Source organism: Simochromis diagramma, unplaced genomic scaffold (genome assembly GCF_900408965.1).
Source record: "Simochromis diagramma unplaced genomic scaffold, fSimDia1.1 OVJJ01000646.1, whole genome shotgun sequence".
NCBI classification, from domain to species: Eukaryota; Metazoa; Chordata; class Actinopteri; order Cichliformes; family Cichlidae; genus Simochromis; species Simochromis diagramma.
This window is the reverse complement of record NW_024387279.1, coordinates 4,016,133-4,034,828: the sequence shown is the minus strand read 5'-3', so window position 1 is coordinate 4,034,828 and position 18,696 is coordinate 4,016,133. Positions and strand designations below refer to the sequence as shown.

The following is an 18,696-nucleotide window of genomic DNA, read 5'->3' as shown; positions in this document are numbered from 1 at the left end:
TACAGTTTGGGGTTTTTTCTGCTTGACTTTCTCTTGGAGATAGTGTAGCAGTATGTACACCAAATATCAGCTCCCCCATCGACTGCTAGCTGGCCTTTCGGCATGGGATTTTGGCTCTGCTTATTTGGTTGAATGAATTATTAATGGCTCACCGGTTTTCCACAAGTTCCATCTTTTTATTATTTTTTTCTCTTCCCTAGCAGGCTCGATGTGGACTGCATCTCCTCATCTTCACAGCAACACATTTACCTCCCATCTCTTTCAGAGCCAAACGGAGGAGCGTTTGCCCAGGAAATATTCTGCACTCTCTGGCAACTGGATGGGAAGAAGGAGAATCTTTGACCTTGGAAAATGAAGATGTTGTTGCCATGGGAACTGTTAATCCTTCTGTCACTCAAAGAGTGCCTTGCTGGTGAGATGCCAATTGAAGTCGCGTTTTTATAACACACACCTAATATGAATACAGTGGATCTCGAGCAAGGAAGGGCTTCCCTTTTCTTAATGCGTGTTTATGTTACTATTGCACATCAAACCGAAAGATAGAAACCTCAAAAATCACTCTATTAGTTTTGCTTGTGGGTAAAATCTACCAATTTGATCCAATTTGTTCATTAAAATCAGTGTTTAGACTGTTTAGTAGGAAATGGTAAAACTTTTGTGCATCAATTTATTGAAATTTTGATAATAGCGCTAAGCCACAATCAGAGTTCATATTTTCCTTTCAGAGCACCTCAGACTCATGATGTGAATCATTGTTAAGACCAACATTTGAAAAGAGACTCGCATCCGGTATGGGACTCACTGTCTCTTGTCTTTTTATGCCTTGCTGTTTTATTATGCAATTTTCTTGCTTTATGTCCAGCTGCTGCCACTTCCATGAATTGTGGCAGAGCACTGTAAAAATCCATACTAACTCTTTCCTCAACACTCAATTATTCTGTGCCTCTTCCCCAGCAGCACAGGTTCGCAGTGTGCTGAGATGCTCTTTGAGAAAAGCAGATGAGCGTTAGACTTTATTTTCCTAATACCTGCATGAGTTACAGCTAAGGCATTAAAATCTCGCTAAGAGCTCTGAACATGGCAACCTGCGCAGCGTAGAGATTTAGTGTTGACAGTCACATTTGAAGAATATACTGTATGCTCAACTCAAGCCAACCGTTTACAAGGCATCAAGGAATACATTTAAATTTATACAGCATATGGAGTGGGGTCTATTGTATTGTTATTTATGCTTGCATTCCCATTGATTTAGAGCCTCGACTCAAGTCAGCATTTTCACCGAGGCGCATAATGTAGTCTGCAGTCACAGAGCAGAGAATAGAGGGTTATGCACATGTCATTGCACGCTATACTCTACATACATGCAAGTGAATGTGCGCTCACTACGGAGCGCACATTCACTTGCATTCCCAGGAAATCTAATTAAGGTTAATTTGTATGTGTGTGTTCATCTGTGCTGGTGGTCAGTCCAGTTGGCGTGTTCTCAGGGCAGGTCTGTTCGCGAGCACAAACTCAAACCAACCCAATCGTTTCCCAGGTGAAATAGCCCCGCTGTTAAAGGTTCATTAATTTGTTTAATTTAAAGGACACCGCAAACAGGGTAAAAAAATGAAGCACCTCCCTCAGAGGTTGGGGAAACAAGGCCCTTACCAGAGGCAAAGACTCCCACTCTCATTAGGATGATGGTGATGATGGTGTGGGAGGGAGCGCGTTTTGTCCTAGTCAAGGTTAAAGACTGTATTATAAAAGAAAAGCACCTCATCCTTTCAAGTGCACCAGAAGACAAATGGACAATTTTTTCCCCCCCGGAGCAGCGCTGCTGTGCAGCTTGGGCATATGACACACGTGGTCGGTGGAGAGGGAGGGCGAGTGCCACAGTGTGGCCGTGCATCTGCTAAAGAAACGAAAGATTTCACGGGACTAATTAGTGCAATATCAGTTAATTACTCCTGTGTGTTGATAGTTTGGCTGGAGGAAACCAAAACAACAAGCTTCACGGAGCGGACATGCATGCTCAAACAACATGTATACAGCTTTGCATGCGCTCGTCTAATTAGATTATAAGCAGAATGGGGCACTACTTTGATTACTGCGGCTCTCGTGTAAACATCTTAACCAAGTCATCCTGCTTGCATTAAAGCAAAGATGAAATAAAACATAATTCAATTAGCCAGCTGGGTTACTTGTCCATCTTTCTAATTATTCTCGACATGTAATTCAGCTTAAACTGGATTCTGTGTTTTGCTTTTCTGTACTTTCATTTATTTGTTGTCTTTTGGCATTTTAATAAAAAATGTTTTCCCATCAATCTGCACTCAACGGCCCCCAAAGACGGAGCAAAAACATGTTAGAAATGTTTGCAATAATCACAAGCTCAACACTCTTTTATATTTGGACTATTGATTCAATAGTAGAAGCTGCTTTGCCAGAAGTCATAGTTTCAGCTGTGCTTGGGAAATGTTTGCCATCTTTTACAGTGTGTGTGATATCATTAGGAGGAAGCCAGCTAGCCAGTGATTTCCAGGTGGTGTACCAGTTTCTGCCACTTAAACTGAAAAAGATGCTTAAAATTGTTGTTTGACTCTGATTTTTATGATATGCTACTTTGTCAGCTTGAGACCAGAAATGACTAAAATACATTTTGTCGGCTAAATTTTCAGCACTAAACTATTCATCCACTTTTCATGAAATCAGAACAAATTGGAATGTTTCAAGGATCAAATTTCAAATCAGAAGGAAAGGAAATCTGTAAAGCTACGAGGTAAAGTAACATGTTTTTTAAAGCATATGAAAATACGCCTCGATAAATTTTATTTCCTTTCACAGTACACTGTTGAAAGCATTGTGACACATAGAAGTAGCACCAGTGAAATACATATCATATATACCTGTATACACTGAAAACATGTTGACCAATGATATGATTACTAATGATGATGCATTTTGTTTCTTCTTGTTCTTGTTATTAGTAGTAGTAGTAATGGTAGTAGTAACATTTCAGCCATGTGTTACTCAAATGTATTTATGTGCTGCACAGATTTACGATCATAACTGTGTATGTGGATGTGTAAGAAAGAGGACGGGAGAGGAGGAAGAAAAACTCAGTCAGTTAGCCAAAATGCTTGAGGGTTATCTTTGGTTAATTGCTCTTTCATCATAATGTATTATCTGCCTCGTGACATGTGCACGAGAGCGTTTATTAAATGCAGGATCTGCTCAAGGAGCCATGTTGGCAGCTAATTATAATAGGTGTTAAGTTCACACACAGTTTTCTGAGCAATGACTGCTTTTTTTTCTCCCCATTGTACTTTTCTTGTTTTTTTTCTCTCTCTGCAGAGAATACACGCCATGGTCCCGTCTTCACCCAGGAACCTAGCGACAGTATTTTCCCAATGAGCACTGATGATAAGCAGGTGTTTATTAACTGCAAAGCAAAAGGGAACCCACCTCCGCGTTATAGGTGAGTGGTTTGACAGCTTTTTGTTTATCTACAAAGTGAGACTACAGCGTGTGGGATCAAATTTACAGAACCCATTTATATTTTAATGCAGTCGTTCACTACAAGTATTTGTGTTTAGTCGTTGGTCTCCTTGTGCGATGCTTTCTGGAAAAGCAGGAAAGCTACCTGTTCTTGGCCAGCATCACTTTTCATTGATGGTGCCAATGCTTCAGTCTTCATCAGTCTGTCTGTGCAGGTGGAAGGTAGATGGAAGAGACATAAACACGGACTCAGATCTAAACTACAGCCTTGTAGAGGGGAACCTGCTGATCAGTAACCCTCATGTCATCAATCACGGGGGAGTGTATCAGTGCATTGCCACCAACACATTCGGGACTGTCGTCAGCAGGGAGGCAAAAGTCCAGTTTGCATGTGAGTTGATTCTGATTTTTTTTTAAATATGCATATACTGTAACAGCTGTGAAAAAAAATCCCACTCTCCCACCCCACTTTGACTCGGTGTGATATTATGTGTGACTCAACGGAATGCAAAACAGTTAGAGTGGGGCTGCGACCGATGATTAATTCCATTTATCTCTATTATAATTTCCCTGGTTAATCATTTGATTTATTTGGTCTTTAAAATGTCAGGAGATGGTGAAAAATCCCAGAACACAATATTTTATTCGTCAGGCCAGGTGTCCAAACCCCAGAAGTATTCTGTATTCTGCTCTGGGCAAGAACATGATACTGGACAGAGATAATGGTTGTTTTTGGCTGTTTTTCCTTATTTGAATGGTAAGATATTCAGAAATATTGAAATCTGATCCCAGTTTTTATACTCGTGTTACTCTTAATGCTTTGCTAGTAAATTTGTTAGATGATAGTTGTGATGTCCCTCTAAGTGTTCCATATAAAACATATTTACATCCAGTACAATATTATCAATATAGCATATTATAAGCTTTGTGGTCATTAAACAGCTATTTCAGACCCACAGAAGCTTCTCTGATGAGAAGTTCATCATGTTTAATCTGCCAACTTCTAAGTATGGCCATAAGCCAACTGTTGTGGTGCACTGCTAACAAGGTGTGTAGCCTCTGCAGGTCCAGCGTGGACGACCAATGAAACGGAGTCAGATTAAAAAAGAATTAGCTGTGAAGTTAACAAATTCAAGTTTGCTGATGTAACTGTTCTGGCCTTTGTTTGCAAAGTTGTTTTTTAATAATTAATCACTGATAAAAACTGTGTGTAAAGAACCAGAGCAGGGAGATATGACCAAAAATATTTATCACGATATACATTTGAAAATTTGCGATAACGATATAATTGACGATATAATTGACACTAGACAAAATACTTTACAACTCCTCAACTTTATTAATGCAAAAAAACAAAAAAAAACATCAATGTATTTTCACTTAAACAAGCAGCTTTTTTTTAAGTGCATTAGAGTTATATAAAAACGTAACAGTGCAAATGCAAATTCCTTGCTGACAGTTTAACCAAAAGGCATTTCCAGTGGAAATTGGCCGACATATCCTCAGCATAACCATGTATAATATCCACAAAACTTAAAAAGAGGTTATACACACACAGTACGGTAATATTATGTTGAAGCACAGTACGTATCACTCCGCGAGGCTCCTGCCTAATATAGCCGTAATGCTCCGATAATCCATCAAGCGGTGGGTTCGTAGCTTAGCAAAGTTGTACTGAAACATTTGACAGATTTTCGAGCACCGTCTAATACATAAAATCGTTTCGAGGTCAGTAAAAACAACCAGAATTCATACATAAGGCACACGGATTTATAAGGGGCACTGTTGATTTTCAGAAAAACCAAAGGATTGATTTTAAGTGTGCTGTATTTTCCAAACAACACGATAATAACAACAGCCCGCTAGCATGCTCTACCAAAAATAGTGCTTTGTTGTGTATATGACGGACGAAAGCTAAACCAGTTCCACACCACTGAAGTTGCAGCATTTTTACAAACCAATTCTGGTTCATCCGTTTCATTCAACGATCCGCTTTCGCCCTTCTCATTCTGCGTCGCTGTCATGCTTTTTCCGCCATGTGCGTATGTAAACAAAGGCACTGCGCATGCGCATTTTACCCATATTCTATCGCGATATTTCATTTTCCTATCGTTGCCCAACATTACACCGGTATTACCGTGAACGGTATGATATAGCCCAGCCCTATAAAGAACCCACGGTAGACCTGACGACACATACATGCTTTTCAGCATTAACTTTTATTTACACACTTGATTGCTGTTCACAGACACACAAGGCTGCAGATTCCTAGCTCAGCCGAACACTCCAACAACAACACTCAAAACAGGAACCAGTACAGATTTTAAGACGGGACATGATTGCTGATGCCATGCTGGGAAGGCGCACGCACCTGCACGGCATCTGCAGTTATGTCCAGACCACGCCCCGCCACATTGTGGGGTTGAACTTCTCTTTGTTGTAGAGGTAAGACATGCCCAAAGAAGTTTAACAAAAGTACTGGATGAAGGCGGCTCATACTCACTAATTAAAACTGTGGTTGGTGACCACGCCACGAGCAGATTTATGGCAACTCTTACCTCTTATATGAGAAACAAATAGTGATGTAGTTGCTACAGGACTGCATAGCTGCTCGAAAACCTTGCTGTTAAAGCCTGTTGGCAAATAACTGAGTTGATTCAACTGCAAAGAGATGCAGACGAGTTGTGCTCATCAGCGCAGACTGACTCTGTTTCACTGCAGTCGGACCGTGATTGTTAGAAGCCAGGCTGCCTTACACCATGCAACCTGTGTCCCCTTGTGATTGAAAGTGACTGTCCAGAGGTTGAGGGTGTTGTAAGCTCAACTTCTGGTTGACCAGTTGGTCGCTGCAGCTACATGCAGAAAAATCACCAGGCAACACTGATTTTTCCATCATTTTTTTTCTGTAGTGTGACTGAGCATAAAAGAAGCAAGCAAAAAAGAAACAACTTGGCGGCCTTACTATATTTCCACTGGATAGGGTAAAGTATTGCCAGAAAAAGAGCTGTTTACTTGTTTAGCTACTGAGATTGCCAGTCTTGTTTTTGTCTAACACGTCCTGTTTTGGTCAAACAGTGCATTTCTTGTTTGCCTTCTTTAGTGGTTTTTAAAACCTAATTAATGCACAGCATCAATTTTTTTCTGTTGTTTTTTAAACCTGGAAAAAAAAATCACATGTCAAAAGTAAATGCAACAAAAAACAAAAAGTAGTGTTACACGGATGACAGCAGTTACAGTAAGTGTGTTACCGCTGCACACTAGTCTGCAGCTCTGATGCAATGCATGAAGGAATGAAGCCTGCACGTCTTGATTTGGAGGGACTTTTAATCAGTTGATTTCTGGTTTGACAACCGCTGATATTTGCTTGCTCCCCTCCCGGGACTTGATGGTATTTCTCTGACGCTGGAATTGATATGTCTCCCCACTGCTTATTGTCTCACGCAGCACAGCAGCATTTAATTAAAGGTGAAAGTAATCTCTAACGCGCGATTGGAGAGGAGCATTTTGGTGTACCCTCTGCCTGGTCTCTAGCGCATGCCGTGATATGAACAGGGGGCTGTTGGGTTTGACTTGTGAGCGATATGAACAAACTGGGAAATGTTGTGCAGGATTAAAACGCCCTTCCCTCGGATGTCGCCCGCACGTAAAATTAAAGTTATTACAGCTGTCAGACCCTGAAAAGTTATTGATGTGTTTTGCGCTCAACAGTTCTGCAGAACTTCAGCAGCAAGACGAGGAACACGGTGTCGGTGAGAGAGGGTCAGGCCGTGGTTCTGCTCTGCGGACCCCCGCCCCATTACGGAGGTACAGCGCACCTTCCTGACTCTTTGTCTGCTGTGCTTTCACACTCCTGCTTGCCTCAGCAATCTTTATTGTTCCCTTACTCTGCTGCTTATTATCTCGCTGTAACACTGCAGCGTCTTCTTTGTTTTTATGTCTTCCCACTTTCTCTTTCTGCAGCTCTTCCCTCAGAACCGTGACATACTGTTTTCCACTCACTTCTCCTTATCTGTCAGACAGGGAACTTTTTATGATCAGCCGCAGCTCTACCTGCCCAGACCCATGCCTTCATCTATAGTTCATAGCCTCATACTTCTTAACCTTGAGCTCACTTTTCTTGCCCATATGATCTGTGACCATGCTGTCATCTATAAAGTCTCCAGTGCTCCACTTCCCCGACTGTCATTTTTTTTCCTTTTTTTCCTGGATGTGGGCAGGTTATCTGTTGGGTAATAAAGGCTGCCGGTGGCTGGTGCGGCCGTGGGAGCGTTTATCCCGCAGCACAGCAGTGAGTCGGCTCATGTGTCTGTGTGCTACTGATTAGCAGACCCTCAAAGTGGTCCACACTCCTGCAGCCATTCGATGCCCACCAGCACAATTTCACGCCAGCATACCAGCCTTTCTCCACTCTCTGTTTCCAACTGAATCCTGCTGCCACGTGGGAATCCACACTTTAGCAATTTGCCCTCCAGCATTCCCTCCCTTCCTGTTTAAAAAAAACAACAACAAAAAACCCTCAATTTCTTTATTTTTCCTCTTAAATGAAGCATAGTGAAACATTTGATGGGATTTGTATGATGTGATAACGCCACAGTAGCTGGAGGTGTTTTTAAAATGGAACAAAAAAGTGTTTTTTCCCCTCCACCTTTAGATAATGTTAAATACTTCTTTAATACTTGTTGATGCACCACTTGAGGAATACACTGATGCGCCTTATTAAAAAAGGAGACATTTGAAGCTTTTCAGAGCAATCAATAGGTAAGTGGCCTAAAAGGAGCTGCTCTGTGAGTTAAACTCTGTCAGAGGACATGAGATTATGTGCCTGCAAGTCCTCTGTTGCTGTGAGACTGCAGCTCTTCAACAGACCCACTCTCTGATAGTCCCTAATCATGAAAGGTCTGTCAGTTACTGCCCTGACTTCCCTTGTAATGATTTTAATTCACAGCTTTCCCTGAAGGAAAGCAAGTGGGACTTTTTTTTTTCCTTTCTTTTTTTTTCCCGTCTGCCCAGTCAAAAGGGCTGCCTGCAGAATGTCATGTGTCTGATACGGGCAGGCTGCACTAATAGCAAAGTTCATTCAGCATTCCCTGCAGACGCTTCTCACTCTTCTTAGCTCTCTTTCGCTTTTCTTTGCGCTTTGCACTCATACATTGGCCTGTTTATCAGTCCTTTCTTTGTTTGTTTTTTATTTGTTTCAGAAGTGTAGAATAATTTTTAATAAAGTTAGAGACTAATAACCATAAGTGTTGTTGCCATATTCCACATGCTCAACAGATAAGGCAGGAACAATGACGCCATCCAAAATAACCCAAAACTCTGAGTTCAAATCAAAAAATGAAAAAATGAATAAAATATGATCCTCCAGTGTTTTTATAACACATAACATAGAACTCTAACCAACTCTGTACATTTTTGATAGCTGGAGGCTTGACCAATATCGCCAAAAAAAAAAGTCCCAGTGCTGGGTTCAACTTTTATCAAACCTGCATTCTTCTGCTGGAGTCCCCTGTGATGACAGCCTCGCTGAGCAACTCAATGATCCGAGTCAAAACAGAGAGGCTATTCTTTTGCTGTATGTGTCAGCGCAACCTTAGCCCATCTCTCAGTGCTTCCCATGTTACCTAACCTTTCCGCAGCACCCAGTCCCATGTCGCTTCAAGCCTAGTGAAGGCACAAAGCTTTAAAAAATAACACACAAATGTAAACTTTCAGTTAAAAAGCAGAAAAATAGTCAGGTGGGCGCTGGAGTCAGCTGCAGATTTGTTGTTTGGGGGAGCGACTCAAAATAAACGCCCAAATTTATGATAATAAAGGAAGAAAAAATGGCTCAATTATTTATTAAATTAAATTAAAAATGTCCAAAAAGTTCCTATTTTTTTCTCAAAAAGAACATTCTTGATGACTTATTGTTGTTGGAGTTGAATTCACCATGTATACTATAAAAATGCTCAACCATAAGTTTGTGCGTCGACATCCGAGCAGAAGGTCAGCTGATCTTAACTTGGCTTAACTAAAAACACTTTGAACTCTTATGTGCTTTGAAGTCATCTTGTATTGTTCAACAGATAAATAAAATATATTTCTCATTTCCTGATAAACTAAATAGAGTGAACGTGTCGGTCCACACCTTTTAATAATTTATTATTATTGTCCTTAAAAGTGGCCAATCCCATGCTGACTCAATAAGTGCAGAACTCCAAATCTCCTCTGGCATTAATATCAGCACCAAAGCTTTGTAGCGTGGGTGTCCATGGCCGAGCAGCTCCCATACTGTAAGTGTAATGTGTGGGTGGGCCTGTACTTTTGTCCTTAAATTATCTTTGTATGTGTTAGGCATTAATGGTCTTGCTGTTCTGGGAATTTTGTAAATGTGACTGGAAAGTTTATTTCTTTTGTGCCTCACTATCTGCATTTCATGTCCTGTTCCCATTATTCCAGAGATCAAATATTCATGGGTTTTCAATGGACAGCGCAGCTTCCTGCAGCAGGATGCTCGTCGTTTCATTTCTCAAAAGACAGGAAATTTGTACATAGCCAAAGTTGAAGCATCGGATGCGGGGAACTACACATGCGCAGTGAGAAACATGATGACCAACTCAACAGTGTTCAGCTCTCCAACCCCAGTGGTGGTACGGAGGGACGGTGAGCATCACCATCACCAGTCTGCCTTGTGGTTATCAGTCTATGAGATAAATCACTTGAGTGAACTAGTTGTCACCTGCGCCACAGCTCTTGCCCTTCTTGTGTGTTTTAAATGATATGATTTTCCTTTTATGCCTTGTGCAGTGGTGATGGGCGAATACGAGCCAAAGATCGAGGTTCAGTTTCCTGACACCCTTCATGTCTCCAAAGGATCGTCAGTGAAACTGGAATGCTTTGCCTTAGGAAAGTAAGTGGCACAACACAGTCCACTGGAGTATTTGCAGAGCAGCGTCCTCAATTACTATCAAACACGGCAGCAGCAGTCTTTCCGGTCATGGTGGAGCAGGAGAATGTGGCCTGCGTGACCTCTTTGTGTTTGACCTCCGCAGCCCTGTGCCTTCCATCTCATGGAGAAGAGCTGATGGAAATCCACTCCCTGGCAAGATTAAAATCAACCACTCCAGCGGGGTTCTGGAAATTCCATATTTTCGCCCAGAGGATGCCGGCGTGTACGAGTGTGTAGCCGAAAACAGCAGAGGACGAAATGTTGCCAGAGGGCAACTTATATTCCACAGTAAGTAAGGAAGAACATTTTGCTTCTTGCTTATCGGAGTCTACTAATAACCCTTTTTTTCTTTTTCAGTAATATTTAGACCTTTAGTCAGAGCTATAATTATTGGAAAACAGCCCTTTATTCAAGCATTATTTTTTCTAATGTTTGTTCTAATGGAAGGATAATAAGCATGATAATTTGAAGTCATGTGTCCTTATTGTTGGAGTGTAAATTGCCTGCAGTGTAATAAATATTTTCAAATTAGAAAATATGATTTCCAGTATCTCAGGACAAATTTACCATCTCTGAATCTGACTGTCAAATTCAAATATTTAGAGGGGTCATTTGTAGATCTCAGGAAATCCCTGCCATCTGCGAATATTCACAGTCGACTTCTAAAAGCAGAGAGAGGAGTCAGTGTCTCGCCTGCTCCTGTCTGCCATGTGTGCAGATAAGAAAGTAGGAAAGATGGATATCAGTGTCTGAACTAGATTCAGGGTCCTTTGTTTTATGCAGACCTTGTGTACATGCAGCGTGGATTCTGAGGTGTCTGGTTATGACATCAGTAGTGCTAAAGATTAAGCCGTGAATGGCTGTTGACACAAAGCAGCAGTAACGCCGGGCAGGTTTGTTTAAGCAACACATTTCACATGAATGCAATTCAAGGTGCTTCACAGTATGAATTCAAAAGGAGATGGAGATGGCATTGAAACAGTGTCACATTAAAACATAAAAAGAACAAATTCAATAGAGTTTTTTTTTTTAATTTAAAAGAAATCTGAGGGTCAAAAGTAGAACTAACTAGAGCTTAAAGTTAAGTGTAAAGAAGGAAGTTTTTAACCAGTACTTAAAAGTAGTAGTGAGCAAGAGCTTCTTAAAGTTAGTAACTAAATACTGCACATCTGACGCTGAAAGTATGACTTGAAGCTCAGACAAGCCCTGCATGAACAGCTGGTTCACGCCTATGATGCCAAATACTGGTATTACCTGTCTCAGAGATACACAAGGTTATGGCAACAGCACAAAGAGGTTTCCATCCCATTACAAATGTAAATGAATTATATTTAAACATGCTGCTAAAGAGCCATTTTTAATGTGCTGGGTTAATGTAGTAAATACAGATATCGTAAACTAAACCACAATCTTTTCTGAAAACCAATGTGCAATTTAGTGCCTAACCCTTACTAAGTAGTGTTAGTACTAAATCCCAACCAGACTGAGAGACACAAATCAAATCAAATAAGCAGTGATCAGTTCATAATTATCAAATCTACAAGTATATTATAAAAACACACACTTGCTGTAGGTATACCTATTCTGGTATCGGTTAGAATAGTATTGTTTTATATTTATATAAATCAATCAATAAAATCATTATTTTGGACTTATGGGCAACAAGTGTTAATGCAAATAGCAAAACAGATGAGCGTGAAATCAAAGAAAGATCATATTCACATGCTAAATAATGTTGACCATTTCCCAGTCGACCTACAAAGGAACCAAATTCTTATTAATTTCCTATCCCTATGTAGCTCATCTTATATATCTAATTGGATTATACAATCTAATGTATACAATCATTCGCACAGTCATTACGAATCTCTTTGGGTGCTTTTTGAAGTTCATCTCTTTCTGGGTTTTTCAGATTGGTTACATTAATGATTCCACTGATTGGCCATGTTGTACGTAACTTGAAACCCTTTACTGTGGGTTAGCAAAGAGAATCAGTGCCATACACTATATAATATAAGAAAGATTAGGTCCTATATGACAGAGAGAGCTGCTCTCTTCGTACAGAGGTGTCATCTTTCACCGATTATGCTGTAATGGCAGAGCTGTCAGTAGGCACAGTAAAACCTCTGCAAATGGTCCAAACCTGTGGCAGCATGTCAAGTCTACAATCACCCAAAGACAGCTTAAGTAATACTACCTTTTCTTTTACTTGCCACTCCTTATCTGTTGCCAGCAGCAACATGTCAAGTCACTAATGAAGTCAAGTCACTAATTCCTGCCTAGGAGAGACCAGAAAAGACCAGAAGTGTGAACTCTGGTCTAGTATGCCTTCTCCTTCACTACAATCATGTGAATGACTTAGAATGAGTAATCAAACTGGATTTTGTCTTCCCCGTTGTTTAGCAGTAGTTCTTCATTTAAAATAATCTCTTTCTCTCTTACTCTTAATTCCTGAGTTTCACTGGGAAATTACCATATTTGTCACATCGGGAATGATTTTTGTAGAGCGACACTTTTACGAATATATGCAATTAATTTTTGAATTCATAGGATATATTCATAACCATTTGTCTTTCTGCAGGTGCTGAACATCTACAGTGGGTCCAGACACTGAAAGATGCCCATATGGCCATCGATGCTAACCTGCAGTGGGAATGTAAAGCCATTGGCAAACCTATGCCTACGTACAGATGGTTGAAGAATGGTCAGTCACTAAAAGCAGAGGTAAGATGTGTGAGTGAGTACGAGTACTGCATGTTTCAAAATCATTAAAAAGGATAATTGACATTTTCTTTCAATTTTTTTTATTGTTCAGGAGAGGATCCATTTGGAAGCTGGCAGACTGACCATACCCAAGATTAGTCTGTCAGACTCTGGGATGTATCAGTGTGTGGCAGAGAATGAGCATGGATCTGTGTATGCCAGTGCTGAGCTCAAGGTTGTAGGTAAGCAGTCCTGTTTGCCCTGTTTCATTTACAATGGACTGAACAAGAGGCAAGGCAAAGATATGCTGTCTGTACATCTTGCTGTCACTGGAATTAAAATGCTCCCTATATGAAAGTGAATAAAAAAGTAGAAACCAGCTAAACTAGCACCTCACTGAGCCGCGGCCTTGCACATTCATTTCCATAATTATTTCCTACAATGAGCCAGTCTGGTGGTGACATATAATTTCCGTAATTGCTGGTGATGCTCTTGACATTTTGGCTGATGCACAGCTGTTGCACCTTGACAAAGCGAGACAAACTGCATCAACACGGGTCTCTTCCTCAGCCTCGCCGCCTGACTTCACCCGGCGCCCCGTGAAGAAGTCCACGGTGATCCAGAGGGGGGGTGAGGTGGTGTTAGAGTGTCGCCCCCACGCTTCTCCCAGGGCCACAATCTCCTGGTGGAGAGAGGGGGGGATGCACCTGAAGGACAGTGAGAGGTAGGGTGTTATAAGCACCGCTGCACAACCCACTGAAGGCATTAATTTCCAGTACCGATTGTTATTTATGCCTTGGCTCAAGGGGACTTTGGAATCAGTGTTGCATAAAACTTCCTCGTTGGTCAAAGAATGTGTTTTTTTAGATAGACACCTTATTCCCTCGGATATGGATGTTGGTTTTCTGCTGACACTGCTGCCGTTTGCTGCCTGTACCAAGGAGGCCATGACACCGAGCCTTATCAGTTTTGCAATGCACAGGAAGGAGAGCACTGCATGATTTAGCTGTTTGAAACTTCAAAGCGTCCGGTGTCGCCGCAGTTTTACAGCTCTTCAAAGCCAGGGAAAAAAAGTAGAACAGAGATCCTGTTGGGACTTTTTCCATGTGAAAGCCAAAGAGAAAAACAATCTGACTCCATCTTTCAGTGAAACGCCACCTCAGGCGACATGACAGGCCGCGCCGTGTCATGATTGAAGGTCTGAGGCGACACCTGTGAGCTAAAAGAACCCGTTTTCTGTTGCACCCAGCCTCAGCAGAAGCTAATCCACACAGGATGAACCAAGCAAGAGTTCAAGCACAGTATGGGGTCTGCTTTCATTAAACGCTGGGTGTAAAAGAAAGGGACATGAAAGGTCATGTAGTGATGGCTAGATAACTGGTAGACAGGCTACAATAAGGGCAGACAAATTATTTCCCAGGAAACTTCACAGCAGTTTAACAGTTGTCAACAATCACTGAAAATCACTTTCCTTACACACTTTTGAGCTGTGCCTAAGTGCAGCTCCCACTATTGACAATATGATGTTATCTTAATCACATAATATTGGAGTATTTTGGATCCTTCTGTTTTTTTGACGGGAATAAAAAGCAGCATTGGTACATTGGGTGTATCCGTCTTTCAGCATACCCATACATCATCCGACTTGAAATTGAAAGCATGTCTTTTCTGTAAAACACCGTCCAAAAGACTTGTCAGTCTCACACTGTATAATTAACTTAATGGCTTCAATTTTGTGTTAGTGCCTTGCCTCCTAAAGCCACCACAGCTTCAGTGGCTTACAACACCTTAACATCAATTGAGGCTTTGAAATAACAAAAGGTTTGGCAGTAAGTTGAATTTTTAATTGTATTCTAAACGTGGAGCTCTGAGGTCATAAATTTGGTAATAATGCATTAAAATTGGCCATCAAAGGAACAGAAGCTTTCCTGTATTGATGTCACAATGAGGCTGTTAGTCAGCCTTTTTATTAAAGGGAAAATGTTTATAGTGCTGTTACCGTTATAAAAAAGAAATATGATATTTGAAAATTGAAGTAAGTTGGCAGTTTAACCAAATAGAATAATATATGGAGAAATAGTATGATTTAACATTTATCCTTTATAAATATGAATAAATTAATATATAATAGGGCTGCCACGATTAGTTAACTAGTCACAATTACGTCGACGACTAATTTAATAGTCAACGCGTCGTTTGAAGCTTTGTAAGATCCAGAGGTGTGGACTCGAGTCACATGACTTGGACTCGAGTCAGACTCGAGTCATTAATTTTATGACTTTAGACTTGACTTGAAAAAATGTTCTAAGACTTGTGACTTGACTTGGACTTTTACACCAATGACCTGGGACTTGAATTGGACTTGAACCGGTTTACTTGAAAAGACTTGATATTTCACCCCAAATATAAAATTTAACATGCATATTATATAGAGATTGAAAATGTGACGTCATTCAGGGGTAAACCGCAAAGGATTCTGGGAACTCGTGGCAAGCGGTACTAGCGCACGCAGGCTTTCAATTGAACTCAGTTACACAGCGATAAAAAGAAACACAAAAATGTCAAGAAGCTGTTGTATTATTAACTGCAATAGCCGGTCGCATGACAGCCACGGGAAGCCGACGGGTAAAGAGATCGGTTGTTATCGGATTATGTCGTTGAAGAGAAATTGTTCGAGCCATGTTTCCGAAGTAACAAAGAGGCGACTGGATTGCAGCCATTCAAAGACCAAATATAACGTCCCAGAACACTCCAGCTCACAGGTTAGTCTGCTCCAAGCATTTACACAAAGGTCAGTCTGCTGTTGTAGTTAATGCGTCATTTTTCTTAACATAATTGGTGATATAGGTTACAAGCAAGTCTGGCGCTGAACAGAAATTGTCGCGCTATGCTCCTTTGTTTATTGTGCATAAATAGTAAATTGTCCTGACACAATATTGCGTTTCGCCTCTGTTATTATGGTACATTGACAAAAACATATACTTTTATTCACAGGATAAAACAGTTGTTTTGTATCACTAATTGCCCAGTGCGATTACAGCATACAATATTATTGTCACTGCTACATTTCTGTAACGCGTACCAGAAATTATTTCCACTACTAATTAATTACCCTTGAGCTCAAAGGTCCTATTAATAAACGGTTAACGAATGTGTATTTATGACAACGATTTGTGAGACTGGTAAACTTATGATACGTACGATGGTCTTTCGTTCTACACGGTGCATTTCAAGGTCCTGCACCCATCCGTCGGTAAACTGTACCTGGGCTTGTTGCAGTGACCTGAAGTTACTAAACTTCACGAGTGTATGCACTCACTCCAAGAACCGTATAATTATAAATATGCATATAAATATGCTACGATGAGATAGCTGACTTCATCTAACTAGCAAATGTTGTCCAGGCTACGTTGGTGATGCAGTTTTTTTTTTAATGTGTATGATATTTTTGTCATGCGATTTTAAAGCCGGTCCTACAACCGCATCCAAGAATAACATGCAGCTTATCTCAGAACTGTCAGTGAAAATTATTCTTGGAGCTAGGTTTAATTGAGCTGCATTTTAAAGAGGTGCAATTTCACAATTTGTGTATATTTTCTAAGTTCACTATTTTGTCATGTGTTGAGAAAAACACAGATTTAAAAATTACATGGTCTAATATTTACATTTAGCATATAACTGCAACATGCTTTTTTCGTTTTTTTTTTTTAAAGACACGAAAGGACTTGAAATTCAAAATTTCAGACTCGTGACTTTACTCGGACTTTTACACCAGTGACTTGAGACTCGACTCTGACTTGCCTGACATTACTTGAGACTTGACTTGAGACTTACTTGAGACTTGCAAAACAATGACTTGGTCCCACCTCTGGTAAGATCCCAAAAGACACAGGAATAAGTAGTAGGATTGAAGAGTGTAATAACGGACTGAAACAGAAGATGGCAGCACTGCATGTACAAGGATGCCAGCTGCCATTAAACCCCGAAGAAGAAGAAGCTGTGTCCCAGAATTCATAGCGCGGCCCAGCGCAGTTGTCAATAATGGCGGCAGCTAGTTAGTTTTAATATTACTCTTATTATTCTTTCTGGGTCACAAAATAAAGTTTAACATATAATGTAGCTGTGTAAACCTCAAATATCTGCTCAGTATATCAAGACACCACATATTTGCAAAAGAGCTCCGATGTTTTCAGAGACGTCTGTTACCCACTAGCTCGATAGCTAGCCGGGGGCAAGGCTCACTAGAGCCCGTGAGAACACCGGACTCCCGGCAAATCGTTTTCAAACCCACTGCCGTCTTTCGCTACTCAGGTTAAACATGTAATATAAGTCACTTAGATAACTTAAAAATGTTATTGTTTGGCTTTTTTCAGTATTTTATTTGTTCCTGAGTAAATCGGTTTGGCTGAGATTAAAGTTATAGTTTTTACACAGCTGAGTAAATGTCAGGCAGACAACTGATTATCAGAAGTGTGAGATGCTCGAGAATGTACTCCGGTGTCCCGTTATATTTTAGATAGCAAGGAGTTTATTAAACTTCACTGAAACAACCTGCAGATTTCATTAAAATTTAACAAACTATCATCTTGTCTTTATTTTTAGTTAGCACATACCTTAAACACTTAAAGCTGTAAGCTAATGATAGTTATATATGAGCAGATGCATGTTGGTGCAATAAGCTGTACGTTTTACGTTCAATGGATGCATGATCTGATTAGTCAACTAATCGCAAAAATAATCGGTGACTAGTCGACTATCAAAACAATCGTTTGTCGCAGCCCTAATATATAATAAATCTCAGTAGCCAGCTCCTAGTATCATGATCCTATGTGTTGTGGTAATTTATTTGAGTTTGGGTTCCTGTTTAGCTTTTACTGTTATTCTCGCATTTGAACTTTTTGATTATTGTTGGTTCGAGTTTTGAACCCTGATTTGATCTCATTGTCATTCTAGCAGTCTGAGTAGTTTCCATGCTTGTTTAGTTTGTTTAGATTGTCTTACAGGTCGATATACATCGGATTTTGTTCTGTATTTTTTTAATATTACAGGTGTTATTAAAGGAGACCTGTTATCCTTTTCCTTACTTTCTGTCATCTTTATACTTTTACAGTGAAAGATGCTCATATTAAAACAATGAGGTTATCATATGTGTAATTCCAACAGACCAATGAGTGCTCTGCCCCCAAGCTGTGCTCGTTACTCTCTGTGATGTCAATCATATATATTAGAAATATTTCTGAGAAGGTCATGTAGGGCACACGGCTCCGTCTGTGAGCACAGAGCACCCACCTGTAGTTCAAACCTTTTGTTTGTGAAAAACAGCCAATCAGAAGACATTTGGCTTATATGCGGGTGGAATGGAGCTAAAACAGTTTTTTTCATAACAGCTGATACCATGAGGGGCTTCACCACGATCCCTTATAATATATATTATGGCTGTTTCATCATGGCTGGTTTTACAAAGTGTGGCACCATCTCTGAAAGACCAGCTATGATTAAAAGGGATGCAGCATAATTTGCCTACTGTTGCTGAAAAGGTTTTACAGCAGTAGCGCTCATAGTGTAATAAGACTTTTTATTCACCC

The 18,696-nt window shown here is 40.4% G+C and overlaps 1 protein-coding gene across 2 annotated transcripts in view; it reads left to right on the top strand.

Annotated features, from left to right (window-relative positions):
* LOC120715832 (contactin-4) overlaps window positions 1-18,696 on the top strand; it is a 150,264-nt gene that overhangs the window by 90,651 nt on the left and 40,917 nt on the right. For both annotated transcript variants that reach the window (XM_040003052.1, XM_040003051.1), the window contains exons 3-12: window positions 266-412; window positions 3,337-3,460; window positions 3,696-3,871; window positions 7,189-7,284; window positions 9,919-10,122; window positions 10,267-10,369; window positions 10,512-10,696; window positions 12,990-13,132; window positions 13,224-13,353; window positions 13,682-13,835. In XM_040003052.1, the coding sequence (XP_039858986.1) occupies window positions 352-412; window positions 3,337-3,460; window positions 3,696-3,871; window positions 7,189-7,284; window positions 9,919-10,122; window positions 10,267-10,369; window positions 10,512-10,696; window positions 12,990-13,132; window positions 13,224-13,353; window positions 13,682-13,835 (1,376 nt within the window). In that variant the 5' untranslated portion in view covers window positions 266-351. The remainder of the gene's footprint in view (window positions 1-265; window positions 413-3,336; window positions 3,461-3,695; window positions 3,872-7,188; window positions 7,285-9,918; window positions 10,123-10,266; window positions 10,370-10,511; window positions 10,697-12,989; window positions 13,133-13,223; window positions 13,354-13,681; window positions 13,836-18,696) is intronic.